The following is a 27,585-nucleotide window of genomic DNA, read 5'->3' as shown; positions in this document are numbered from 1 at the left end:
ACTTTCCATCAAGCTGTAGTCGGCTCTAATTTCTACAGCTACAGTTACAGTAGTGCCCGATCCATCCTGTCTTTAGGTATTTATCTCATCGTTAGAGAGTTCCATCTTCCTGGCCATTGAAGACAGAAAAATGTAAAATATGTAGCTTTGCGAATTAAGGGGTTCTTATAAGGAGTCGGATGGACCTCTGGCTGGGTTGATTTCAGGTTGGAAAAGTTCCGGGAAATAAAGCTCTACTGAGTTACGATAAAGCCATTCAATGTCTGCTCTACATCACATTGACAGCTCAAGTACCTTTTGTCTGTTTGTTTTGGGGTTTTTTGACCTGACAAAAATCAGTCCAAGATACCTGTGTATCTGGCTTCCTCTGAAAAAAAAACACGCCTGGTTAGCTAAACCAGACCCTCTGCTCGCATACTGTGCTCCACTCCCGGTCAAGTTTACAAAAGTAAAACTTTGTTCGTTTTGTAATTTTCTTGGGCAAGACTTTTCCTCAACAATGGATCTCACATTCCATGCAATCAGTGGCAAGATATTCCTATTTCATCGCAGATGGGCGAATAAATCACAACTAAAAAGATATCACTTTGTCGAAAATGTAACCGTGGCTTCGGCACTTCGATATTCAATGCGATGACATCGTACAAACCGTGTGGGATCAGAGAGCAAAAAGTACGGGCACGTGTTGCTGAACTGCACGAACTATTCATTTATGCGCGATCGACAATATTTCTAGTGAAAACGTCGATCGAAATTTCGTCTTTTACGGGTGCAAGGGTCATTTCCGCGAATTTACCGTGATTTTAACTTGACAAAGGATGTTTACTCTCTTGATATGTTACAAATTTATGGTATTCTACCATGGGTACTAGAAGGTACTCTTCAAAATGTCTTATCGTAAAAATTTGTTAAACAGATGTATTTTGTGCTATTTTAGTGGAGTTTTTCAGTATTATGTTGCCCGTGTCATCTAAGAATCGACCCATATCATACTCTATTCCATTCGAAGGGGTACGTCTAGGCAACATAAAAAGCAATATTTTATATTTAAGCGAAGTATTTTATTTGCCTCGGTAGATATTTTACATTGAAACAAAATGTGAATCTTTTTTATTTTCTACTCGTGCTAGCTTATACATTAAAACTGTTATATCTCAGAATCAGAACACGGAATTTTTAAAATAAAGTTTTTTAAACTTAAAACTTGATTTTCAGACTCTAAGGAAGAGGTTTTTGTTGAAATTGAAAAACATAAATTAGACCGAATGTCTGGATTGTAAACCACTCTACGGCATGGAATTTCCTGCGACAAAATAAAGACACAATCCAGTGTACCAAAGATGCGGCACCTAGCGAGAGCTCCGGCTTTTCCCAAGCGTCCTGAGCTACGATTGAAGACCGTCATACTCATAGGAGTGTTTTGTCTCCTAACAGAGGCGTAGAGGAGGTGTGGTGTTTTGAAATGATTCACACCACACCACTGATTTATCTCTACACAGATCAGTGCACATGTTCACACCCGGCCCCCTGCACTTTTTTGTGCGTGAACAAAACGGTCACCTGATTAAGTCACATGACATTCTCCCATGACTCATATATATATATATATACTGTACATCGGACATGTCAGATCGTGTGTGGCGTTAAGTTAATGCCGCCACGAAAAACGTGGGACGGGATTAGCGCGGCGTTTGTCATGTGTGCTTTTTTGGCAATCACGTTTGAGGGCAAAAGTTTAACTGACTAGTACTGGACATGCCGGACGAATACGGGATAAGTGTAAACTGTCATAATGATGTCTAGAGACAGGGATCTAGAACTTGCTTTGAAATTACAGGCGCAATTCGACGAGGAAGCAGTACGGGAGATAGCAGAAAATGAGCAACCATCCACTGGCACCGCGTCGACGGCGTGGGCATCATCAAGTTCAATTGATGAGCATGATGCGGGATTCGGAGAATTTGGCAGTGTATCACAAGCCGTAAATCCGAGCCTAAAGCAGCCAATGTCCATTGTAGATGAGCGGTGGGAACTGTTGGACCCTAACCCCGACATGAGAGCCATGTTTCTGGAATTCAATGACAAGTATTTTTGGGGACGATTGGCAGGCGTCGAAGTCAGGTGGAGTCCACGAATGACCTTGTAAGCATTACCAGAACGAGAGGAAAGATTTTACTTTAATACCCCCATCAGAATTAGTCAGGAAGACCAACATCTTTTTAAAATAACTATCCAGTTGTGTTCAGATTATACAGTTAGAACAATCTGCCATTGACAGATTTATTTCAGTAAAGCTGGTGAAAAATTTGGCAGAAAGGAGGTAGACGTAGACCTAGGCCCACATGATGTAATCATGTACATCATGTACTGTAACCTCCAAAACTGTGGGGTCTGACGTCCGCCCCACTCCCATGAAGGCGGGCGTTAGACCCCACAGTTCTTCCCCTCTATTGCATAAAGACTTGCTGATGAAAGTTTTCAAATTGAAGGTTGTGCGTAGCACATGCATGTAATCCTGAGCATGATGGATAGTTACATGTATTCTCAGAGATTTTGCTGTGCCCTTTGATGTCTTTACATACATGTATACTGTTACGCCCCAACTATAGCATCAGTCCCAACTATAGTTAGTCCCGTCCCAACTAGAGTGCTACAGTTGGGCCGGCTCAACTACAGCAGAGAGGTCCTGAGTGCATGATGTGCCCAGCATGTGCCTAAGTCATATTGTTTACAAATGTCATTGGTCATTGGGCTAGAGAAACAGATGAAGTGCCACATTTTAGATGAATTGTGTCAAGTGTGAGACACATTGACTTGGATAATGTTGAGACTTGACATGCTTGAGACATTTCCGACAGACATTGGTCAACAATAGTTGGGCCATCCCAACTGCAGCACTACAGTTGGGACTGTCCCGAGTATTATTGGGACTTATGCTTTAGTTGGGATGTAACATTTCTTTTTAAAAAATCAGTATGTTGGAAGAGTGAGGGTTATCCATCCCATTGCTAGATGTACCACTGATTAGTTAATACATAGGGATTGATGTGACTTCAAAAGAGGGAAAAGTGAGATTTTTTGGTAGAACATCAGAGCTGGGGTTTTTGCATGGTAAAATCTGTGTTTGGTTAATGTACATGTAGGCTGTTTGCTTGAATTTGATTTGAATAAACTTCTGCTGATACATGTATGCACGTTCACCTGCCCAAACATACTCTTCACTATATACGTGTATAAACACAGTTTACCCTATCTGCATGAGCAGTAAGGTCAGTCAGAGATGTATTTTGTGGAAGACTTAGAATTTTTATACAGTTACATGTACTAATTGGGAATTGAAACAGGAGAAATTTTCTCTTGAAATGCCACATGTTGTTCTGCATTACTTTTGCAATGTTTTCCATCAGGTGTGCAGGTTTATGCTGTTATGAAGGGCATGGAGGACTGTGCTCCATTCGTTTGAGTGCCCCATTGTTGAAGCTGAGACCAAGAAAAGACTTAGTGGAAACATTATTGGTGAGATTGTGCCCTTTCCTACCCTCACCTTGCTCTGCCCCACCCTGCTGTGCTCTTTCCAGCCCTGGTTTAGTCACAGTTTACATACATGTATTGGGCATGATTGGCTAATCTGCGCTATTGCTCAATCTCAATCTTGATCTTGTTGCACAATTTTCAATAATTTTGTCTTTAACCTAGTCACCTTTTCCTTCTGTTTTGCGGTTGTGGAAGTTTATTTGGAAAAAAAAAAGGAAATAGGATGGGACATTGCGAACATCATCAACTGATAGTGCAGTGCAATCATGCTGATTTACTGACATACCAATCCAGTGTGGCCTCTCAACTACATGCAGATCTGCAAAGTCTTTGCGCTTGGCAAATCGTACATTTGTCATCATTCCTTTATCACTGGATTTTATCAATAAACGTAAAGAAAAACATTACCCAAGATGTAAGCAATGAATAAAATAAGCAATGAATTTATCGTTAAATTGTGTCCACTCATTTTCCACCTGTACAGCACGAGATGATCCACGCCTATTTATTTGTGACCGCCAATAACAGGGTAAGACAATATTATAGATTGCAATATTGGTAATTTTCCATATTTGAAGGTGTTGGGCCAAAGTTTAATTTCTGTACAACTATACTTATATTGAACAATTGGACATTATCTTTGAAAATTGTATTCTCACAGGATCATGATGGACATGGACCAGAGTTCTGCAAGCACATGAACAGATTGAATCAATCCACTGGCACAAACATTACTGTAAGTTCTTTGTTACTAACAAATTTGGGTTCATGAGTTTAACCCACCATAAAGAACTTGCCTGCATTTGGGTTTACGAAATCGTTGTGCCCAAAATATGATGCCATGAAGGCTCTGCAGTGCTAGTTAAATGTATTTTCCGGTCATTTGTTACTTATCTGATATGAGATAGCCCTAAGTTGAAGATCAGAAATCAAGTAAACCCAAGTATGGAAACGTTATTTGATGTACAATTTACAATCAAGCTTTCATTTAGTCAAAGAAAATCAACTCACGGGTGGGATTTTACTAACAATAAACCAGTGAGTTGTTTAAAAATGTAACAAAAGAAATAAACCATTTGACTTTGGCCTTGTGTGTAACAGAAAACGAATTGAAGCCCCCTTTCTTACAAAGTAATGCCCATGCAACCTGGATTGTAATTTTGGTTAATTTCATAGCAAACATGCAACCATTCTTGTTTGGCTTCAATCAAAAACTGTTGTCGGTCCAGATATACCACAACTTTCATGATGAAGTGGATGTGTACCGTCAGCACTGGTGGCGCTGCAATGGACCCTGTCAGAAACGACCCCCATATTACGGAATGGTGCGCAGAGCCATGAACAGGGCACCATCTAAGCGGGACCCCTGGTGGGCGGAGCATCAGCGCACCTGTGGGGGGTCGTATACCAAGGTCAAGGAACCTGAAGGATACGGAGTCAAGAAAGGAACTAAGCGGAAGAAGGCAGATGCCGATGAGGACGACATTGAAAATGGTGAGAGTTTATGAACCCTGATGTTGAAAATGTCACAGACGGATCTACATAAGTCCTCCTGAGCAGTATAACATGGCTTCAGGCATTTTTTTTGACATAGTGTAGGGGCCTGGAATAGGTACACATTGTTTATCTCAAGAACACCCCCCCCCCATTTTTCATGTTTGTGCTTGCTACTAGTACAGTGGAAATAATCCTACAACTGTTCAGTGTAGGAGTGGTGATGAACAAGTGCCTGCATGTTTCCTTCTCCTACAGTTTGGAGTCACAATTTTAATGTGCACCCTCACGGTGACTTGTACCGGTCACCTGGGGTGTAACAATAGTAAGCAACGTGATGAGTATGGTACATGTGCAAGTATGTACCAAATGTATCCGCAAAAATATGGAGCCCACTTATTCACGTGTCTGTCCATGGTAGGAGTTGTTAATTCCACTTTGAGCAGGAAAAAGAGGTTGTATGTTTGTATAGCAAAGGTGTCTCATTGGTAGGGACACAAACGCTGTGTGCGTGCACCCATCTATTCTTGCTTGGTGTAAGACAAGTGGTATTCCTTTTGAACAAGGACTAGACTAATTTTATTGTCTTGCCACCCATGAAATTAAAAAACATTACCTCTCTTAGGCTGCATCCGAATCTCTTGTCTAGAGCTAGGTCAAGGTCTTCGCTCCATTTGAAATGTGTGGCGACGTGCAGATAATAGACCTAGCCGTAGCTCTGGAAGCCCGTTTGGGACACAGGCTTAGGTGTGTATTGCTTTAAATTGTGGTGTATCACTGTTATTGATGTAATACATACTGTAGTGAATTTACAAGTGTCTTTATTTTTGAATCTTGCATGTTAGATACAAAGAAGAGGGCAACTGATGATGTCCCAACTTCATCATTTCCTGGTAAAGGTTTTAGAGTTGGAGGAACTGGCTCCACATCTAGATTGGTGCCACCCAAAATGGCTACCTTGGACAAATTCCTGAAGAAGGTTGAAGGTCCAAAAAAGTCTCCAGGGCAGCAACCTCCCCAGTCATCTCCTGCCTCAAGAAGCCAAAGCGAGGAGGAGGTGGAAGATGCTAGCCAAGATAACCAGTCCAAGAATGCCAGACTGAGAGCCCTTGCAGCGATATTTGACAGCGATGATTCGGACGAGGAGGACATTGTGATTGTGAAGTTTGACAAGCCCCTCAAAGAGGCACCCTCCAATGGATTCCAAATCGGGGAGACCTCCACTTCAGACAGCAAAGCTAGGTCCTCTCAGCCTGATGGTTGTCACGCCTATAATTCTGGTCTTCCAACTCAAAGCAGCTCGCAGCATGCGGATAGCTCACCCACCTCGAAACCAGAAGTGATCAGCCAACCTGATGCCGCATCCAAAACCAAAAACAGTGGTGCATCCACTTCCAAGGGAGCCAGAGAGGATCATGGGAAGAAACAGGACTCCATCATAGATGCCTTCAGTCGGATGAGACAGCAGTCAGGCAAAACTGACTATGTCCCCAGAGACAGTGAAGCAAACGAACGACACCAAGATGGATCTTTTACGAGAAACACTACAAAGAGCACTGAACAAGGAGAAAGTAGAACACCTGATAACGAGATGGTCAACTGCCCTGTTTGTCAATGCAAAGTCGAACGGTCCAAAATCAACCAGCACCTTGATCAGTGCTTATCATGACAGAGGTCGAGGGTGTGACTATTTGTTGTGTGAAGGAAGGATGATTGCACTACAACTTTTTTTTTCTTGCTTCAAGGCATGTCTTTAAATGTTAGTTTGAACAATTCAATACATTTATCAGTACCTACGAGTGGAAGCTGTAAAGTCATAGGCTCCATACATGTACATCACTTCACTTAATTTTATTGCTCAAAATGGACTCTCTTAGTTTTCTTTGACTGGATTAAAAAATTGTCTTTCACCTGTTTATTCAAGCTGGGAAGAGAGAGTAATGCAAGGCTTTCATTTCAAAGACAAGAAACCTTCCATTTTATTTCCAAATGTACATGCATAAACATGTGTATCAAACATTCTCAAAGACTTCCCAAATGGTATACATGTACGTATTTCCACCCAAAATGGGAAAATGTAAGTTTTCTACAAGTCAGTTCATTACTCATCACATGACAATTTTAGACAGGAGTACACGCATGTGTAGATCATGGTTTTTAGGTGACATTTTTACATTGTGCTGTATATATTAAAATGAGGAAGAAACAGTCGTCAGAAATGAAAGAGTGACCATCGCTTAGATTTGATTTATGTGAGATGATGAATCCAGGTTTAGAGCAATATCAGTTCGACTTCATGGTACATTTATCTTCCAGTGGTAGATACAATGACTGCATTTGGCAGAAAGAATTGTTCTTGTCATGTGACAGAGTATTTCAAATTGTATACTTTATGCAAATGCAGCTGGCAAATCTGTACAAGTACGGGCCTAGCTGATAGTGACAAAACCCATGAACCTTTCTACAGAGCTGAAAATGTAATAAATGAAATTGTAACTGTTGAAAGGCTTTATGTGAGCAGCTGCTCTGAACAATGCTTGCATGACGGAATGACAAAGACTGCATTACACTGTAAATCAAGTACTGCCGTTTTTATTACCATCTGCAATGTGCCTACAGGTTAATTGTTACGTATTCAAAACTTAAAACCCTGCACAAGAAGAAGTATGGATGAGGAAGGGGGATTTGGGAAGGAAGGAGTGGGTGGTGTAATGCAAGAATTCCTGTCACAGTTCATTTGAATAGCTTGGGATATCAGGAGACACTGGATCAACTGGTTATGGACCAGCAATTACTGTGATGACTCACTCGATTATAACTCTTAAGAAATTTTATGTTGTATATCAGGTTTTCACTTTTACATGTAAGTACTTTTTGTACTATAAAATACATTTACTCTGCATTTAAGAAGAGATTATTATAATAAAAGTTTTAAAAAGCATAAGATTTCAAGTGCCCCTTTCTTTACCTGTTTTATGCAGCGATACTTACATGTATGTATATAACTTTGACCTAGAGTGTCATGCATGCATGCAATGTTACATTTGTCCTTTTAAATGTTTACAAGGGGGTCCCATTCCAGGATGGGGGTAAGTTGCAGGATGGGTAAAGCATCAACAGTGGAGGGGAGGGAGTCATTTCTGAGGCATTTCACAGAAGTACATGTGGCCAATTTTATACTCTCTATTTTCCTTTTTTTAACTTTTTGATTTTCTTCAATACTGTCCCTTGCGACATCCATGCCCGTGTTGAATTCTGATTTTCCTCGCGTGAATTTTTTGTTGGGAGGAAAACCTATAACTTTTGCTGAAATTCACACACAATCCACACTTAATTTTGAAAAACTGAAAAAAACTCTACTAAATAATACCATTTACAGAAGAATAAATAGGAAGGGAACAAATGTTTTCCTGCACGTGTACTTACACAACGTTAAAATGCAAGTCTACATAGAAGAGCACACTTTAAGGAAAATGAACTGTGGAAGAAACCATCTCAATGCTATAAATGTCTAAGTTACTAGTGCCCAATGTACAAGTGTCATTTTTGTAATATTTAGAAATGTCTCTAAAAGCATAGAGTGAGGATTTAATAAAAGTAGAAAGTTTCATGAAACTATATGAATAGTGCAATAAATAAAAGAGCACAGAAATTAGTCTCATCTTATTTTGAACACAACAAAAGATTTTTACACCAAAATACCATGGACAAGCATAACATGTATAAGAATCCATATACAGGCAAAAGGCAACCCGACTTGAAAACATTAGCCATATATACATTTACATAAATATACATGTATGTACAGTGTATCTCCCTGTGCTTAGCAGGAAGGAGAAGCTGTGGCTTGGTAGTCTTGTCTCAAGGCTGCTGCAATATCGGAGGAGTCAAAGATCTATTATTGTGGACCTTTCTCAATGAAATGAAAGTTCTTACTCTGTACCTGCCCTTACATTTGCAGTACCTTGGGAGGAAAAAAAACAGTCCAACACATGTAAGTAATATGTACATCTCTAAAATTTGACCTGTTCTAGCAGAATCACATTCAATACAACTTGTGAAATTACAAAAGGATGGGGAAAGCACAAAATCAGATACAAACTTCAATGTACAAAATTCCATAGGGCTGTCCACGGGGCATAGCTAACTTGCAAATGGGGTAGGTCAATGAAATCAAAAGCTGCAGTTATACATTGTTGGCTTGTCCTGTCCTCGGAGGTCAATCTACTGTCCTCAGTGGTAAGTGCCTGTGCTTCGTCTATGGGCATGTAATACCCTCTCCTCAGTGGTATATAGTCACATGTAACTGTATGCTCAGTCCTTGGGCCAAAGTGTTGTGAAAGGAAGAAAGGGAAGCATGGGCATGCATAAAGTGCGCAGAATTCTTGCACTTGAACTCCAGTGGATTGCCACAGGTGGTCATCAACTACAGGACCCCTGTCCAGATAGAATCCATTTTTCTAGCAAATGACTTTAGAACTTTTGGCCTTTCCCAAGCATGGCTTCTTGGAACAATTTTTTTAAAAATCCCTTTAATCGTTGACACTACTTAAGTTTGGCACAATTTTCTTTGGCTTCCCATCAGGCATTTTCATATTCCTGATGCACAATATCAAGTTGTGCTGAGCCAAACATTGCCAAAGTCGGAGCCTACAGAACAGGCATACCCCACGACGGAGACGAATCTGAGGGTTGAGAAGGGTTCTTTGGATCATTCCAGGGTATGGATACTGGGCAAACAATGAATGCCCACAAGTCCAAAGTGCTTCACTTACATGTAGTTCTCAATGGTATTTAGATATGCAAGAATGACTGAAAGCTGTGGAATACATGAGCCTGCAGTTCATCTGTGAAAAGACTAGAAATCCTATGCAGCTGCTATTTCAAGTTATACAAGTATGCAATAAAGAATTCTGATCAATTCAAGGAAGTTCCAAACTGCGCAAGATTTTGCAGATTTTTGTTTTCAATTTACAATAAAGAGGATAGGAAAACGAGGAAATCAGCTGACAAATCTAGCCGCTATGGCAACAGCACACACAGCTGCCACGGATGCCCTCACTCGAGAGACATTGCTCAGGTTGCACTTATCTGTGTCACAGCACTCCACACAGCCCCATCCTGCCCGCGACTTGTCGCAGAAATAGCGCTTCCCAAGCTGCTCAGTGGCTGCATCACACCCATCTTGAGATGCGCAGTACTTGTCAATCCTCAACTTGCCTCGCTCAGCTGAAAGAATGGAAGAATCCACAATAATAACAATACTTGCAAACTTGATAACAATAATTGTTCTACAATAAATAATCAATATATTGATCCTTTTTACAAAGAGATCAATTTTTACATCAAGATCAATAGACTAACAGAGAGGCTATTGAAATCTGATACAATATTTAGTCCGCCCAACAAACAACCCCTTCCTCAACAATCAGGCAAAAGAAACCCACTGCAGAAATACAACTTAAAACACAGAAAAACAACTGACAAGGAGATAAAACACTCTCAATGTCTCATCTTCAAAAGATTTCAACTGAACATGCGTCCCTTTGAATGGGGACGATTTGATGACTTTGTTCCCCATCACCAGGAGTGATGAGGTCCTTAGTACAGAAAAGCACAAAAAAACACTGGCAACCACAGGCAGCAGAGAGGGGATGATTCCTATGCAGACAGGCTACGAGTAGGTTGACCATGGACTTTGAATAAGGCCTAAAAAGTGATAGTCCCTTGAGTATCGCTCCTGTTTCCCTATGTACTCGTACCTTACCGGTATTTTGATGACACAGATCTACATGTACAATTTATTTGGGGAAAATTTGAGGGAGACGTGAAATTAAATAGTAGTGAAAAAGTGTTTACTGTACTTTTAATATGGTGAAAAACATATCAGTGACTACATGTAGTTCCTTTTAAGGTGTTATTTTATTTCAAAGAAATGTTCCTCTCTTGCTGCTGTCATTGTTTTCCGCTCAGTTAATAAACATTTAGCTGTATGCTTTTATGTCCTGCCTACATACCGGCCTACATACCGAGTCGAAATTAGAGAATCTCTATGAAAATATCTATAAAGAAATTTAACCTGGGACTGGGACTCAAGCCCGATGACTCCTTATGAAAACACCTGGATATTTCACAAGTCCTTTTGCCCAACCATGTGGGTTCCTTCTAACTATCCAAATCCCAAGTTCTCAGATCATTCTGTAACAGGTTTTCCGTCTCCATTCCTCCTGTGTTACATTTAACTGTCAACTTATAATAATTATCAGTAATTTCCTAACAGGTGGAAAGGGACTCATCTGCTACAATCTATCAGCCCCATTACCTATTTGACAGGATGCTTGAGCTTGCTTGTAACTTACTTGAATAGATAACCTGTGTAAGACACCGGTCTTCTGTAGATGGGCATGTCCTTAAGACTGGTGCTTCGTTGATTTTGCAGTTCTCATTGGTATCCTCAGCAGCACATGTATAGCACTGTAGACTGTACACTAAAACCAAACCATGTGGAAACACTGATTTGAGGCCAGGTTGGGGGAGAAATCTTCATGTGTCAGGCGCCCAAAGTTGCTAGCAGTTGTTCTCAGCTGAAAGTGGGTTGCCAATACATGTGGCACATTGCTTATCATTACAGGCGTAATGCTTCACCCACAGCTAGATTTGTAATACTCTGAATGGCCGTGAACTGGTCCCATGACATTGGCTATTTTTGCTATTGGTGCATATCATAAAGAACTTCAGTTTATGGAAGAACTCTCCAGCAAACTCTCTGTTAATACCTTGTTTACAGATTAGCCAGAGCTGTGACTTCTACCAAGTCAGCTACTGTGTCAGCATGGCCAGTTATATGCTAATTACAGGGCCTAAGGGATTAGGCTCATGTTTATTAGAGGGCTTGAATGTGATTAATAATGCACCACTTGGATGGTGATTCTCTTTACACATAAAACATGTAAAAGACATTTTCCTATAAAAAGTGTTGGATTCTGGGAACAGTCACAAACAGTCTGAAATTTGAACATTTGAAATTAAAACAAATCGCCCTGGTATGCAGGTGTATGTCTTACCAGTGTGTATACAGATCAGTAGCGAGGCAATAAACAGATACAACATAGAGCACCACATCACCGAATGATATACGGAGGCCACACGGCGCCCTGCTAGTGCTACTGCTAGGTCGCAATCTTTTACTTTCAAAGTCAGACTAGGCCTACATCATCATCATGATCAGGATGCAGCCTGCAACTAGGGTAACTCGTTGTGACGCCTGACACCAGTTCCTGTTAATGCCAGTCGACGCTTGTTGGTGTTTCTGGTGGGATCTTCAGCTTAAATGTGAAGATTCACTTTTCATTTGAAAAGAATACAAGTTACTACCTAGGCATAAGTTATCCATAAGTTGCGCTATTTCCTTCCCACATGCTTCCCCGGCCCTCCACGCAACGCGTACGCCGAAGTAAAAATAAAAAAAGTAAGCTCTTGAGGGCGCTTTCAAAGGCTCACGATCCTCGCACTTCACACCAGCAGTGGCAGTGGGTTGTCTTGTAGTACATGTAAATTCGGCCTACCACTTCAAATATTGACCTTTTTATAACGTAAATCACCATGAAACCAGATCAACACAAGAAAAAACGGAGTGCTCAGTATAAGAGAAAGCACGGCCAAGCTCAAAAGGCAGAGGCCCCAAATAGGCCAAATTCATCAAAGTCGAACTTGTCGAAGGCTGCTTCTGAAATTCCAACTCCAAGTTCATCGTCCGCTGCAATCGCAAGCAAATCGAGAGATGTCTTCTCCACCAAAGAATCAGTTCAGTATGGCCAAACAGAATCGCACAGTCACAGCTCATCATCACAGAGGTATCTAAGCAATGGCTTTACACAAGACGAAGCCGAGGTAGGCCTACGCTTGTGCTTTCTAAAATTGAAATTTTCCAGACATGTCAGGAAAATTTGTTATATGGTTATATATCAGTAGGCCTAGGTCAGGTGCCTTTCCATTTGCCTGTCAACACTTGCGCCAACGGCCAAATGCAATGCACACGCGTTATGTTAATCATGGAGTCGATTTCTGTTTCTGTGAAAGTAAAACGCATGAACGCATCGTATACGCAGTACACCCAAAAAGTAGGCCTACATATGGAAAAGAGCCTTTAAGATTTAAGTTGAAATGCGGTGTACTAACTGGGTGAGAGTTCCATTACACGGACATCACTGATGGTTTACAAGCCAGCAAAAAGTGATACAACATACCCCAAAAAGTCAAATTTGGCAGTGAAAATAGTGAATCATTTACTTAGACAACAACTCTAGACTAGACTCCTATAGGGTTTGTGGCTTTACAACCACATCGCCCCATTGCCACTTTGCCCCAATGCCATGATTTTGCCCAATTCCACTTCACCCCATTTTCACGCCACTTCGCCCCAATGTAAGCTTTAACATCTGTATGTTTAGTTTTAACCTACTGGTGCAGGTTGCAACGTCGACAGTATATCTGCCCAGCTTTATCATCAAATCCATTGTCACGTGATATCAATCTGCACCACAAGAAAGGCAGGTTGTGCTGGAGTTTCCACCTTCAAGCACAGCTGGGGTAATGTGGGGATGGAGTGAAGTGGCAATGGGGCAAAGTGGTTAGGGGCGAAGTAACATAGGGCAAAGTGGAAATGCTGTGAAGTGACCGACGCGCAGTTTGTGCTCAAGGCGTCAAGTGATGTGCTTATGGAACTTTAGTTATGTCACTTTGGGTACATTAACTGCAATAAAAAATTCCTCTTTCTTAAGCAAATCTTTTCCCCCAAACCTGTCCAAACTTAGTCATATCTCTTTAACTCTTATGATTATTTCTTGAAAAAAATCAGAGCTTTTAGGCGCCACCCTCTCGTTCTCATGACAAAATCGATCCAAACACATCGCGCACTACGTTGCTTGCATCACACAGCGCGCGCGTCGTGTCCCCACCGTCCTACTTACTTGGCACAGCATGCATGGTAATCTCTAGGTTATGGTTGCCCTGTGTAAGCTACATGTACGTCTGTGTTTGGTTTCACATGGATCTAGATCACAATCAGTGATCCGTTGCTGGTTTACGGACACCAAAAGTTGCCTAGTGAATGGTGCGAACGAGCATTAGGATCACTGAGCAAAATCCAGATCCCTGTGAATCAAGTAGGCCCCACACTGATCCCACCCTCAGGCACTTTGTGGACCCAACCAGTATGAAAAGAAAGTGACAAAATCTATCACTGAATAATTGTTAAACCAGGTTTGGATTTAAATGTGGCTTCATGCATACTTCTTGTTAGGCAAACCTACAGCCTCCATCATGCCTGCGTTCATAATGGGCACATTTTCAGAAGACAAATTTGCTGGTATTACAGGGGGTGAGACGCTTTTCGAGACGGAAGATTGAAAGCAACTGGGATCGCTACGAACCACTGGATGATGATGGAGATGAGTCGTGTAACTATGATGGATTGAAGGGAGCCGACTTCAAGGCCCTGCTCAGCCAAACAGGTGAGCATCCTGCCCTTCAGCTTTGGACCAGTTGCGTTCAGGTACCTTTGTATCTTGTGGAAGACTTGAAAACTGCCACAAGTGGTCAATCCTCTCTCAAGTAATTTTTTTACCTGAATGCGTGTACGGTACCTGTGATTAAGTTGTGAGGAGCTCTTAAAAGGAGCTCTTAAGATCTGTAATGGACTTAACTACAACTTCACTGCCAGATACATGCACTTGAGATGCACAGAAGGATCAATCAGTCTTCATCAGTTTGTACTCTGTGCAATTTTAAAGACTTGCCGATTCTTGGCATCCATTATTTTCATGCACGTAGCTGATCAGCCAGCACATATCCACTTTGTTCACGTAAACCCTGGAGAGTATTTTTTGCATGTAAGTATACCGTAGCAGATATTCTGATTGGTTAGTTACAGATGAAGAGTCTTTGCCTGCAGTACAGAAGTCTCCAAATGCCTTTCACCCAGTGTTGTAGTCAAGTTCTTTTCAAATACCAAGGTTCTTGGCCAGATATTGAATGGGGTACGAAGGAATAAAGCTGAAGTACATGTATACCCTATACCACTTGCTGATGGTATTATTTTGGGCCGAGAATTTCAATTTTTGAGAAAGGAAATATGCATGTCTGATCTCCAACTTTAGATAGACAGCATGAATGCCACAGATTCTGATTTGCAAGTCATTTGCACTGTACATGTATATTGACTTCTCATCATAATCTTTAATGTTTCAATCCCTTGGGGCACACCCACGGAGCACTTTGCTGTTGAACAGGCTGTGCACAGCAGCCAAATTCAACACACAGTTCACCTCCATAAATTTCTTGGACATTGTGTGTTCACATCTAAAGGAGGAGTGGCTCGGTCAGACGTCATCCGGAGGTGTGCCAAGGCAAGCTTGATGCTACAACCTGTCATCCGTGCCTGTGTGTTCATGTACAGATTGCTAGTGGCAGATCATGTTGACATGTCCTTTCACCCCAACAGTTCTGCTTAAAATTTGGCTTGCAGTACTCAGTACTACAAAATACTAAGCAGTAGTCTGAGCCTGAAGGACCTAGCACTACAAATTACTACTTCTGGCTTGGGCACCCTCCATTGTTACTCATACAGAGAACAATAAAGTCGTGCATTCATAGTGCCACAGCACTGTATGGTACATTGTCTAATCTATTTTATTTTATGGCTTCAGAGAACAATAAGGTCATGTCCTCTTACAAGCAACAGCACTGAATACAACATTTTAGTACTAAGTAATACTTTGCAGTATTCGGGGCTCTTCGGGTTAACTTTTCCTTGCCCACATTTGTTCCTCTCATTTGTGAAACAAGGGAAATTACACTTTTCTTTCATTTCAGTTAGGCCTATAATAATGCAATATGGGTTTATGAGATTATATCGATAAATTTTACCTCTAATTTCTTGGGTGCAGGAGATGCTTCCAGTCAGTTCCGCTTTAAGGATGAGCAGCTGTGGGATGAAGAAGAGTCAGACCTCAGACAGGTACCGGTCAGAGGATGCCAGATTTGTAGGTTTGTCAGCCTCATACCCAGGGCTGTGCTGAATTTCCCAATAACCAAATATTTGACCGATTCTCAAATATTTGAATGTTGTTTTCCAGATGTGAATATTCGAATGAAAAATTCATGAAAAGGAAGGGAGAATTTTCTTTTGTTTTAAAGGGGAAAAATTGCACTGTGGAGGCTTGTTTCAAACAGATTCAAATGTAAAGCGACTCAAAAAGTTTATTTATAAATGAAAACATTTTAAAAAATAAAAATTTTCAACAGAGCAAGAATTATTGTTCATCTCTGAAATCTTGCTAAACCGTGACTGGAGATTCTCCCACACCTGGGAAGCTATTATACTTATCAAACTGTACATGTACATTGTGTGTGTTATTGCAACTGATTTTGTATGGTTTAATCTTCAACAATCTGCCCGTCGGTAAGACCAAATCTTCTGATATTCGATCAAATTGAAGGTCTAATATCTTAGAATAGTGAATTATTAGAATAGACCTAGCCCTACTCTAAAAACGAAATCACTTGCAGGCCTCGTGGTTTGAGGTAAGTGAAATTCAGATTTGAATTGTTGAGGGTGGGGGGATATCGGTATGTCCCATTGGTTAGGGTTTGTGACTTCTACTCATTGGTTAAGGGACTGAAATCCAGCAGCTGTTAACATGTTGTGACCTTGGGTAAGTCGCTTGTCCCCTGCCTGCCTCGCTTTACCTCATTAATAGTAATCTATGAGTGTAGGCACCATACACTTACATGTATGAAGAACTGTTTATTGGTATCCTGATGAATGTGGTAATAAGTGCAGTCAACTCGCGTCATTCTCATCATGGTGTGGCAGAGACCAGACAAAATGTACTTTGCTATAATCAGGATTTTGTTGTACATGCAAAAGGAGAGAGAAAGCAAAGAAACACACCAGAATTCAAGAGATTGGGGTTCATTGACTTTGCTGTTTGTAAAATATTGTTACAACAGTGTCCTTTGTATCGAATGTTGGCTTTGAATAGCCTTGACATGTACATGTACTTCATCAATCTTGAATTAACACTGTAGCTACAGTTTGGCTGCTTGTTTACAAGCTTGTTCCAACTGCAAGTACATGTATGCGTACATGTGCATTTAGGTCGTTCTAAAATTTGGGACTTGTGTGTTACATCTGACCTGTGTAATTTTACCTGCGTTATCTCAGTGAAATTGACATCAAACTATTTGTATTTGTTTGGCAGGTAATTGCATCACTTACTCACTCTTGAAAATCAAAGAATGTGTTGTAAACTTACCGAATCATATGCTAACCGTTGGTGTAAAATTGGCAGGAAAAAAACTGGACCCCAAATCTGTAGAATGACCAATGTGTAACTTGGAATTATTACTATTTTTCCAGGCTCCAGAGGGCATTCCAGCCATTGATTGCCAAGGTCTCTCCCAGAGGTTGATGGCAATCCCTCTACCAATCAGACTCAACATTGATTGCTCGTTCTTTGAGGTGGGTTCCGTGACGCATCAAATTTTGTTCTTATGAGATCTAATTCAAGTACTGTACAGTGGATATTATACTGATTGAAATTTAGTGGACATGGTGGAAAGAAGGCATGTAGCAGAATAAGAATAAGGCAGTATTGTCTTGAGTAACAATCAGCAAGAAACGGAAGTGTGCCAAATTTTAGAGTAACTTCTAAGAAATCTTTGGTATCTTTGTTTGCCTTTTTCAAAGCCATCAGTGTTGGAGAGCTTTGATGCGCTTGCCTCCAGACACAAAGAGCGATTTGGCAGCACTCCAGGCAAGAAGGTGTGGACATCAGTTGGTGAGGATAAATCATCTCTGGTACCTGTAGCTGGTGATCAGGTCTTGGATACTGAAGAGTTCGACATCGTCGGCTTTGAGGCAGAGAATGATGAGGAAGTAGCGGAAGAGACTCAGACCAAGAATGGACAGACACAGTCTCCCTTGGACTTATCTGTCGGTCATTGGCAGGAGGATGTCCAACAAGTGACCCTTCCTGAGTTAGACAGAAGACTGCAAGATGTGCCCAGTCTTGCCACAGTTCATCAGGTTCCAGACATCGCGTTGACTGAGGATGATGCAGTTAGGCTGAAGAAGTCAGAATATTCAGACATTAATGGAGAAAGTGTTAATAATTCAGAAAAGACCACCATTGTAGTGAACACTTCTGGGGAAGATCCATCAACCCCAGTGCAAAGTCAGAAGATGCCGGATCTTGCATCCAACCAGCAAGAGATTCCAGCCCATGACACAAAGAATGCATCCCAAACTGGTTCAAGACTCCCTTTCAGTTCACCAGTGCCCATGCAGAAACCCCAAGCAAGCGCACCCCAGCCTTCAGCACCAAATGCTTCAGACGCAGATGACGACGAATTGAATTTCTTGTTGGCCCTGGAGAACCCTGTGCAGACGAGGAGCAAGCCAGGCATCACCAGTGGACAGCTAGACGAGGAGGAAAGGGTAGAGAGGCTACTAGATGAGGACGAGGAGAAATGCCCAAGACTGCCCGACGATGGGGACGAGAAATTCAAGCCAGCGCTACCCCTTGTGAAGACTGAATGTGAGTAGTCAAACCATCAACAAAATCTGCATTTAAACTGCTGAACAGGAAGTAATCTTTCATTAATTACTTGATTGTAGCTCGTATAATGGGTCAGCACTGACCGAGACTTTTTGAAAATCTGCTTCTTATTCATGTATGCAATGTAGCCAACTCTTGATATAAACAACAGTGATGGTTCAAAACACTGTTATCAAGAGCAAATTCTGAGAATCGTGCTTTCTTGAATTCTTGTGTGCTCTTTGTTGTTTCACTGTTTTTATACAAAGGCGTGGTTAAAACAAAGTAAATTCTTACTTTTTATAACGAAGCTACTGACGTTAGCAGATTTACTGTTTTCTATCATTTACAGTACATGTAGATCAGTGTCTCATGAAGATATATTTCCCCAAACTCATATTTTGGAAATGGAATGGAACTTGACTACTTCAAATTGTCTATTTTTCTGACAATTTATTTGGTCATGGATTTTTGCTGCATTTTCAGCCACTACCTGTACCAGTAGACAGAATGGCTCAGATAGCCTAGAGGACTGGCTTGACAGTGTGCTTGGAGATTGATCTGATGTCGCCATTTTCTGAAGAAAAACATCGAAACTTGACGTTTTGGTTTAAAGCAAGATTTTGAACCTCATTGTTGATTCACGTATGATTGACTTTTTGCCATGCTGAGATACCATTCTAAATCTCTGCACAGTTGTTGGCTTTATGGGAGGTATGTCTTCCTTAATGAGATTTCACTCTGACATTTTACAAATCTTGAGTCCTTTACATTTTTTTACAACTTTAAATGCTGTTTCTAAAGAGAGACTGAAAACAGAAAGTTACAATGTACATGCTGTCATTCAACTTCAGTCTCCAATTGATTGTAGCAATGTCTGCGTTGTCATGTGTTAGAATTTTAAAATGAAGACACAAGAGCATTGGCGTATCCAGGTCTTGGGTCCGGGAGGATCAAAATGGAATTTTGTCTCAAAACTGTCTCAAAATGACTATCAATTTTTCCCCCCTGTGGAAAAAATCCCTCCCCCCCCCGAAAAATAATAGTATTGTTTCTAAATGGCTGGCACTTTCAGTTCCTTCAAATATATAAAAGAATTACCAAGATGTTTACAGAGGGCAACTCGCCCTACCTCCCCCTCCCCTGCTGGATACATCAAAGCACAAGATGGCACTATTCTGGATGGGAAAGAGTCCCTTTTTCTATGGAAGTGTACAAATTGCCTCTCAATCGAATGTGTATTTGTGTAGTGCATTGGCATTGGTTGCAGGCTTGGGTACATTGGACTGGTAGATAACAGCAACATTTCATCCAGTCTTGATTGAAGTCAGAAGACTGCCCCTTGTCAATCACAAGTGTAAACTCCGGGCAGTCATGCATGTACTGTAGGTCAGTACACCAGATATTTAGCTGTAACAGATTGGAAATCCCAATCTTGGGGCTTGACTTGAGACTCGACGGACTTGCATGGACTCAAACGAACTTGACAACAACACAGTCTGCTTTTGGCTGCTGTATTGGCACATTCCAGCACATTTGTTGCAGTCTTTATGAGCTTCATGCACATGTACATTCTGTGAAAGAAAGGAGCCCTTGGTATGCTTTTGCACACTGCGCATCAGAATTGACAGTGAAAATCGTGACACTTTGTAAAGAGTGTGCAAAGAATGAAAAGCGCTGATGGGCGATTACATCTATAATTTTTGCAGAGTACTTAATTGATATGTGGGAACAAATTGACACATCACCTCAAAGGAGAGTTAACTTGTTGATGTGTAAGACGGCATGCTTAGGTGAGACAGGTCATGCATGTGTTGTGGATACATGTACATTTTTGCTCTTTCTCTGAAATGAAGGGCTCCTTTCCTTTCATGTTATCTTGAACAAAGTATCTAGTTCCTGTGCACACCTTAATTTCAGCAGTTCCATGGGTAAAAGTCAGTTCAAACCGAGACTTTGAAATCACCGCCTTCCTCTAGACCGCACTTTAATCTGTTTAATTGGTGTGTTAAATGTAGATGTATCAGTTTGTGCACTCGAGGAGGACAGTCGTCATCACTGACGGTCTCTAGAATCACTGGGGTCCCTGGCGTATAGTTTGTACGCAAACGTTTCTCATTGTCATGTTGACCATTGCCAGTCCACAAAATAAAGGGTCCTGGTCATGAATACGCGTATCGCACATAATTTTCACTTTGGTGTAAGCACGCCTATGGAAAGGTCATTGCGTGATCGGTCAAATGAAAAGAACTCGCCTACACAGTAATGCCCTAGTATTGCCTTTACCGATAAGTTGCTCTTTGAATTAGATCAATTCTGCCTTATCATTGCAGCAGTAGCACTTTCATGCAGTTCTTTGAAATATTCGCGGCATGTGCAATGGCCAGCTGTTTGCACAGACAGTGAACGGATACAGAACATTTCTGATAACTGGAAGCTGGGTACATGTATTTCATGGATACAGGAGCCGTGTATCGATTGGCAGTCTCACGTTATTGATCTCATGATGAAAACTTCACAGCTGCTTTGTTTCTGTTTTTGGCAGGATGCCCAGTCCTCAAAAAAGTCCACGTGTAGGTTTGGAACATGAAAGGATGTCAGAGCGTGTTCTCGCGTGCAGTGCCACTTTTCTCATCTGCCCCGACCTTTCAATTTTATGCGGCAGTGCGTCGTGTACATAATGTTGTTTTCCAAATTTAACCCATCCAAGATCTGTATGCACGTACATCGTGCCCCACCGTCAACTTCTTTTTTGTGTGTGGGGAGGGACCGGTTTTTCCCTAAGAGTGGAAACTCTAGCGGAAACGCATTATTGTCATCAGTATCGATTATTTGATTAGAATCTTACTCAGAGATGTGAAGACTTTTTACACCACATTCGAAGAGTTTCTTGAAGGTGGGTTCCCACATCAACCAAACAGTCGGGAGTGTGTTTCAGAGGGTAGCCACCGGGGGGCACCCCCCCCTTATTCCTAGCGCCCCTAGGTACCTCCACTACAAAAAAAGGGATGAATGTATATTGAACAAGGATAACAAAAGCTCCCCCCCCCAAAAAAAAAAAAATCACACCGCTGAAAGCTGGTGACCTCCCTTAAGATGTTGGTCCCTCTTGTGCCCCCCCCCGTAAAATCCTAGCTACGCCATTGGTATGTTTTCGCTGGATAACACTTGAATTGTAGTCTTATGAATTATTGCTTACTTCCTGTAAATACATGTACAGTTCACGTCGGTATCTGAACTTGCATCAGTTATTAAACTGAACTGCAGTGCTACAGATTACACTTGCCTGGTGGCTTTTTTTTTCGTGTAAATATAATAACAAACTGAAATACCATTAATAATGCCCGGTGGTCGGAAATTTTGACGCGTCGTAATTGAGAGTTAAGCTTGGAACAGGTGCAGCTTGTTACTTTCGGGAGTTTGACGCGGACTGTGACACTCGAGGGAGTGAATATATGAGAATATATGCAGGCAGATTTACTACGGTAGGACGCCTCAGTGGACTGTGAAGCCATTATTGCTTAATTTCTGGGGTTTCCTTTTGCCTATCCATTTGTACCCCTGAAATTTATGAGGCATACATGTATCTGGAGAGGGTGCTTCGGTCGTGCACCCTCGTCGCGCATCCTTGGTCGAGTTCGGGCGGCCTGTTCTCAACAGGGGTTTTTTGTTCTCGCGCTCGAACGGTGGGAACACGACTCAAGAACGCTATTCTTGGAACAGGAGCACGCACCACCTCCTCGTCAGGGTTTTACTAGAACACACGGAAAAACTCGTGAGATTTTAATTTTGGAACAGCTGCAAACATGGAAAAAAGTAGAGTGATGGCTTACAAAGCCACAGACAATAGAAAATTTTGCAAAAGTAACATTAATTATTCTTCGTAACACAGAAATCAATGTTCCTGTTTAAACAGAAAAGAAATTCAGCCCAGTTATCAAAACATTAACTCTCGGATAACGTACATGGACGCCGCTATGTTGCATGTTGCTTGTGACTAACTACGGGCAATAACCGGGTGTACGTTCCTGGCATTCGAGCGGCTGACCCAAGAACAACAAATCAAGCTGTTCGTGAACATACTCAGCCATAGTACCACCTCCAATTTTCCCGGTGGCTGTAGTGCTTATCAAGTACTAAAACCTTCAGGCAAAAACTGCCTCTACGAATCGGACACAAAGGCTCTGTCCCCGTCAGTGCGGGCCCAAGTTGTTCATTCAGCGACTTCTTATAGCATAATTCATTGTAATATAGTGTGCGTTCTTCTCCAGCAAACGACGCGAACTTTGTGCTGCTCATATACATGTACTTAATTTCCTGCAGGGTGCAGACCACTAATTCAAGTGAGAATTTCTGACCAGCTCATCGGCATTAAAAGTGCCCCCACAGTATCTTTTGAAAAAGGAGATTGTTTGGCCCCCAAAATGGTGAGATTGTGTGAATCGTTGCCAGGATCAACTCCCTGGGTCTTTGAGCTTTCATATGAGAGCAGAAGGGCTAAAAACTACGGTTGAAAAATGGTCCTAAATGCCCAAGAAAGTTGAGGGTTGCAATCAGACTTCGAAAAAATCACCTTTTGGGGGGTGATTTTGTTTTGTGGGAATAATTAAAAATGTAATTGGTTAACCCACAAAAAAATTGAAAAGAAATTGAAAGATAAGTGACCAGACAAGAATTTCATTTGTGTTTCAGAAATCTCAGGGATGTTGGCGTGCATGCTATTGGGCCCTGAACGGTGCTGATTTTACACTGTTTTCAATGGGGCTTGAATTAGTGGACTGGACCCTGTAATGCCAACCAATTTTACGAGGTAATTTGACGCGCAGAATTCGGGCGATTCACAGTAGAGCGCCTCCAAGAGTTGCGACGCGTTGGCCAATCACAATGCGCGAAATCTGTCTACCTTTTCTAGCGCGTTAGGTCGAAACATTTCGCGCACTGTGATTGGCCAACGCGTTTCAAACTCTTGGAGGCGCCCTACTGTGAATCGCCCATTTGAAGCCATATCTGCGGTGGCACAACGCTCATGGACAGGTGATACGTGCGCGTTACATGCCTCTTTGACCAGTAGGGTGTCGTGATTTTCCAAATGTACGCACGCGTCAAGCTGAAGAATGTGCGTGTGAGTGTGATGCCACTTCAGTTATGGCGTCTAATCGAATTTGTCCATAATAAGGCTGTGTCATTACGGGTGGTTACTTTCTTCGGCTTCCACACTTCACATAAAGATTTGTGTAGAGGGTGGTTTAATTTGAGAAATGAGAATTAACATGTTTCACTTTTACCATTAACATAAAGTAGAACTCTGTCAACGCTTCTTGAGATCGCATCATTATTCAGCGCCCAGTGTATTGCCCGTTCCCTTGGTTGGGTATGCCAGTGTACCGTTCCCTGTTGGTCTGAGGTTGGATTTCCCCGTCTAAGTGAGTTGATGACGATCACGCGATCACGTTATCCAGGAAAACAAACCTGGGCCGTTTAGTCGCAGGAAACCACAGATGTTTTGTCCGCCGCTGCTCCTAACGGAAGAGGCAGTAAAGCGAGGGACAGATGTCAACCCCATGTCACGGGCGACTACCCGTTTCCCTGTTGACAAAGATTGAGGGATGTATACATGACTTGTATACATGTACTTCGATTCGACTTTAAGTAGGCATAAGTTGGTTTGCACATGCTCGCACCGTGAAAGTCGTGGACATAAACCCCGTGTAGATGTGGCGGTATACGATACATGTACATCCCTTGCGCTTAATTAATTGAATTGCCACGGCCAGGCAATTTGAGGATTGTTGGTCTCCCCATCCCCCCTTCCAATGCTCCGGCGGCACACATGAACACCTCAAACCTCGCTGATGGCCACAACTCCTGCCACCTCGACAAATGAAATGCGGCTGCGCTGTCGACTGATTAAAATTCAAGAAACAGCATAGGCCTATTAGAAAACGAATCATCGAAGCAGGCCGCAGACAAACTGTCTATGAGAGTGTGGAATTCATCATCTTCTACATCTGACAGAGAGCTTAATGGAAAGACGGGTCCGATCGACAGAATGATACGACCTGCAAATAAAAACCCCGATATAAGCAGTCACCATGACGAAGAGCTTGTTATTACACTAGCAAGATGCGTCAAAGAGCAAGCGCCATGTTTTCTTAGCCTCATTTTGCAGAGGTTACCCAAACGTGCGAGTGTATTTTTGGGGGGGCCAACAGCGGTGGTTCCGTCGAGCCAAGTTTGAAATAATAGATGGATCGTTGCAGCATGAGGTCTCTGGAGGTGACGACCGTTAAAGTGAACCTCACCCTCGCGTCGCCACATGTTCCAATCCGACTCAGCAAGCCTTCCCACACTCATGAACGGACTGACCCCCAGCACGACCTGACGCTGTAAATACGTACAAACACCCCGTGTCACCGCAGTACTAGTGCACGTGCTGTCACGCGCATCGCTCAAACGTTCTCGTTCAGTCTTGGGGCCAAGCTCCTCCGTCAAGCCAGTTGCCTGTGTTTTCCCGTCTCATCAATCCACAGATAGTACTTTAAGATGCGGAGTAAGTTGTCACTGCATAATGTTGTCGGGCTGATAAGAAGCTTTCTCTGTTCGCTGAAGTGGCATTCCGTTCTGGGAGATAAAGCTATATGGTTTGTTGTAATATGCATTGGCCAAGGTTCAGTCAGTGTGCGATGGCCGGGTGCTTTGGGTGTACGTGGTCGGTTTCTGTTTTCGACTTCGATGCGTGACTTCAGTTAATTATGCAAGAGTTCTCTATTTGGATTGCGTGCGTAAGCCGTTCGGTTTCACTACTTTCACTTGCGAAAGTATAGCCTGTTTTCCAAAAGCAACATTTTCAGTTCAGATTTCTCAAAGGACGGATGGGGATTAGCGTATTTGCAGCCATGTTTGCCTCTGCCAGTCTAGTCGTCTGCACCTGTTCAACTAAATCGTCCGGATTTTAATTGTTAATGGCGCATTCTCATATTGCTAATATGTTTTACTCGCTGATCGAGTGTCAGAGAAAACTATATTACATGCTGAGATTAGTGGTATTAATTTGAGTGCATTTCTCCGGGAGATGGAAAAGTCCAACCAATCAGTGTGGATTTCTTTTCTGCATAAATCGATGACTTACATCGGGTGAACCGTCAGATGTTCTGAGCGAGCTGCAGCACTCAACGCAACGATGGCGATGAACCGCAGAAATAGGCACTTCTTCCAGATTGCCATCGCCACCTTATTGGTCCTGGCCTTGGCCCCCTTACTGCTAATGATCATCAGTCGGGACCCCTCTCTGATCCCACTCTCTGATCCGGGCGGGATTCAGGGAGGGCATCTGCTACAAATGATGCCTCATCGCGGCAGGCAGTTTCCGTGGGAGATGGACGAGTACGCCGCGCCAGCCAATGTAAGTGCGTCCTTTTGCTCCCCTGTTTACACTGGCCTGTGGTTTGTTTTGGCTGAATCATTATGACATTCCTTAAGAGACATATCTTATGGCAACACGAAATACGTGGACTTGGACAAAAATACAGATTCAGAGACAAATGCCTGTACACGCGCCCTCAACTGCGCTGACATTGTTTTGTTTATTCATAAACAGAGCGGGCAGATTTTCCCGTTTCACCAACTTCTTGAAAGGGTCTCTTACACTGAGTTAAGTCACAACAGCAACCTAAATACATGTGACGTGCGGGGGTTGATGTGCAGGGATTGCGTTGAAGTTGGTCATTAAGTTGGTCATTATCCCTTGCTCTACCTATATGTTCTGGGTTATACTTTCAGCAGGGAAGCTGACTTTTTGCGGTGGCATTTGCCTGACATTTATCGGGAAATATGGAATTTCCGATCAAATGCAGAAGTTCAAAACCCTGACTACTCCTCATTTTGTGTACATGAATAAATTGGAGGACCTGAAATCCTTTTCAAGACAGAAGAAAACACAAACATGAAAACAAAACCTACTGAGTAAAACTGGCGTCATAGCTTTGTGCATGCACTGTTTGACAGGCCTCGTTTTTACAGGTTAATTCGATCGACTGCAAATCGCCTCATCAATATGGCCTCACTCGTTTATGAATGATATTGTCATCAGAAAGCTGCCATAGTGCAGCAGCACGCCCCATTGCCAAAACGGGAACCGATTTGTGCCGAGCAGAAAATGTTGCATTATAATAATCACTTAACCAGAATCAGCAATCAGAATGTTTTTCGCAACATACTGGTAAACTTTACGCTGAAATTTATAAAAAGTAAACATTATCTGCTTGGCAAATTCTGTGCTCCTGTTAGTTTTTTTCCGAGCTTGAGTGATTTCTCCGTCTAGTAATTAGTGTTGTAATGAAGCGGTTTCAATAATTTTTTTGTCCGTTCGGTTGCTTGTGGTTTGGGGACTATGCAAGTTCTGTGGAGCGATTTTACACCACGCTATTTCTGCGTGATCCCTGTATCGCCAGCGCGCGGCAGCTGCGGGGTGAATTATCTTGACTAACAGCGAGCAGCTCTTGGGATCAGGGAGGAAGCGAGCTGTTTATATCACCGGTGGCACAAAGGTTGCAGACAGACTCTGAACCTCATTACAGATTTCGCTTTTCCTCAGAGGGACTTTACCCGGGTGGTGATCGTGACTCTTGGATTTTATGTTGCTTCCTTAGAAAAACAAAGACATTCGAAACAAAACAAACAGCCGTGCGCGTGCAATTACTAACGCTATTGACTTTTTCACATCTCGACATTTTTAGTTAGGCCTAAGCTTAACCTTATTTTAAACCATCGTTACACTGCTTTTTTGTTTTTTATGCTAATGAGCTTTCTATATTCATGAGTACAAATGTGATGTCATTCAACGAAAATGTGCATTAGTTTGTACATGCGCACAAAAGTTCTACATTTTTGTAGATTTTCATGCACTAAATTTTCTCTTCTTTGAGGATTCATTGCTTATGTGCTGAGCAATAAGCAA

The 27,585-nt window shown here is 42.0% G+C and overlaps 4 protein-coding genes across 4 annotated transcripts in view; 3 read left to right on the top strand and 1 right to left on the bottom strand.

Moving 5' to 3' along the window:
• Nucleotides 1–1,617: 1,617 nt before the first annotated feature.
• On the top strand, nucleotides 1,618–8,635 carry sprtn (SprT-like N-terminal domain). Its single transcript, XM_022239019.2, has 6 exons — nucleotides 1,618–2,142; nucleotides 3,408–3,516; nucleotides 4,019–4,063; nucleotides 4,196–4,270; nucleotides 4,764–5,028; nucleotides 5,874–8,635. The coding sequence occupies exons 1-6, from the start codon at nucleotides 1,793–1,795 to the stop codon at nucleotides 6,695–6,697; spliced, it is 1,668 nt and encodes a 555-aa protein (XP_022094711.2). The 5' UTR covers nucleotides 1,618–1,792; the 3' UTR covers nucleotides 6,698–8,635.
• Nucleotides 7,605–12,490, bottom strand: LOC110981439 (UPAR/Ly6 domain-containing protein cold-like). The gene is made up of 3 exons (XM_022239020.2): nucleotides 12,093–12,490; nucleotides 11,388–11,516; nucleotides 7,605–10,257 (listed from the first exon to the last, which is right to left on the bottom strand). Exons 1-3 carry the CDS (start codon nucleotides 12,148–12,150, stop codon nucleotides 10,031–10,033), a joined length of 414 nt encoding a protein of 137 aa, XP_022094712.2. The 5' UTR covers nucleotides 12,151–12,490; the 3' UTR covers nucleotides 7,605–10,030.
• A 39-nt stretch (nucleotides 12,491–12,529) lies between these two features.
• On the top strand, nucleotides 12,530–20,798 carry LOC147800343 (uncharacterized). The gene is made up of 6 exons (XM_087141291.1): nucleotides 12,530–12,918; nucleotides 14,405–14,540; nucleotides 15,975–16,045; nucleotides 17,450–17,551; nucleotides 17,780–18,629; nucleotides 19,116–20,798. Exons 1-6 carry the CDS (start codon nucleotides 12,631–12,633, stop codon nucleotides 19,187–19,189), a joined length of 1,521 nt encoding a protein of 506 aa, XP_086997417.1. The 5' UTR covers nucleotides 12,530–12,630; the 3' UTR covers nucleotides 19,190–20,798.
• A 2,814-nt stretch (nucleotides 20,799–23,612) lies between these two features.
• Nucleotides 23,613–27,585, top strand: part of LOC110981434 (N-acetylgalactosaminyltransferase 7-like) — a 28,749-nt gene continuing 24,776 nt past the window's right edge. The window contains exons 1-2 of the mRNA XM_022239013.2: nucleotides 23,613–25,179; nucleotides 25,776–26,031. Of these exons, the coding sequence (XP_022094705.2) occupies nucleotides 25,810–26,031 (222 nt within the window). The 5' untranslated portion in view covers nucleotides 23,613–25,179; nucleotides 25,776–25,809. The remainder of the gene's footprint in view (nucleotides 25,180–25,775; nucleotides 26,032–27,585) is intronic.

This window comes from Acanthaster planci, linkage group LG01, assembly GCF_054643075.1.
Source record: "Acanthaster planci isolate LZ-2023a linkage group LG01, COTS_SCS, whole genome shotgun sequence".
Taxonomy (NCBI): domain Eukaryota; kingdom Metazoa; phylum Echinodermata; class Asteroidea; order Valvatida; family Acanthasteridae; genus Acanthaster; species Acanthaster planci.
This window is presented reverse-complemented; position numbering and strand designations above follow the sequence as displayed.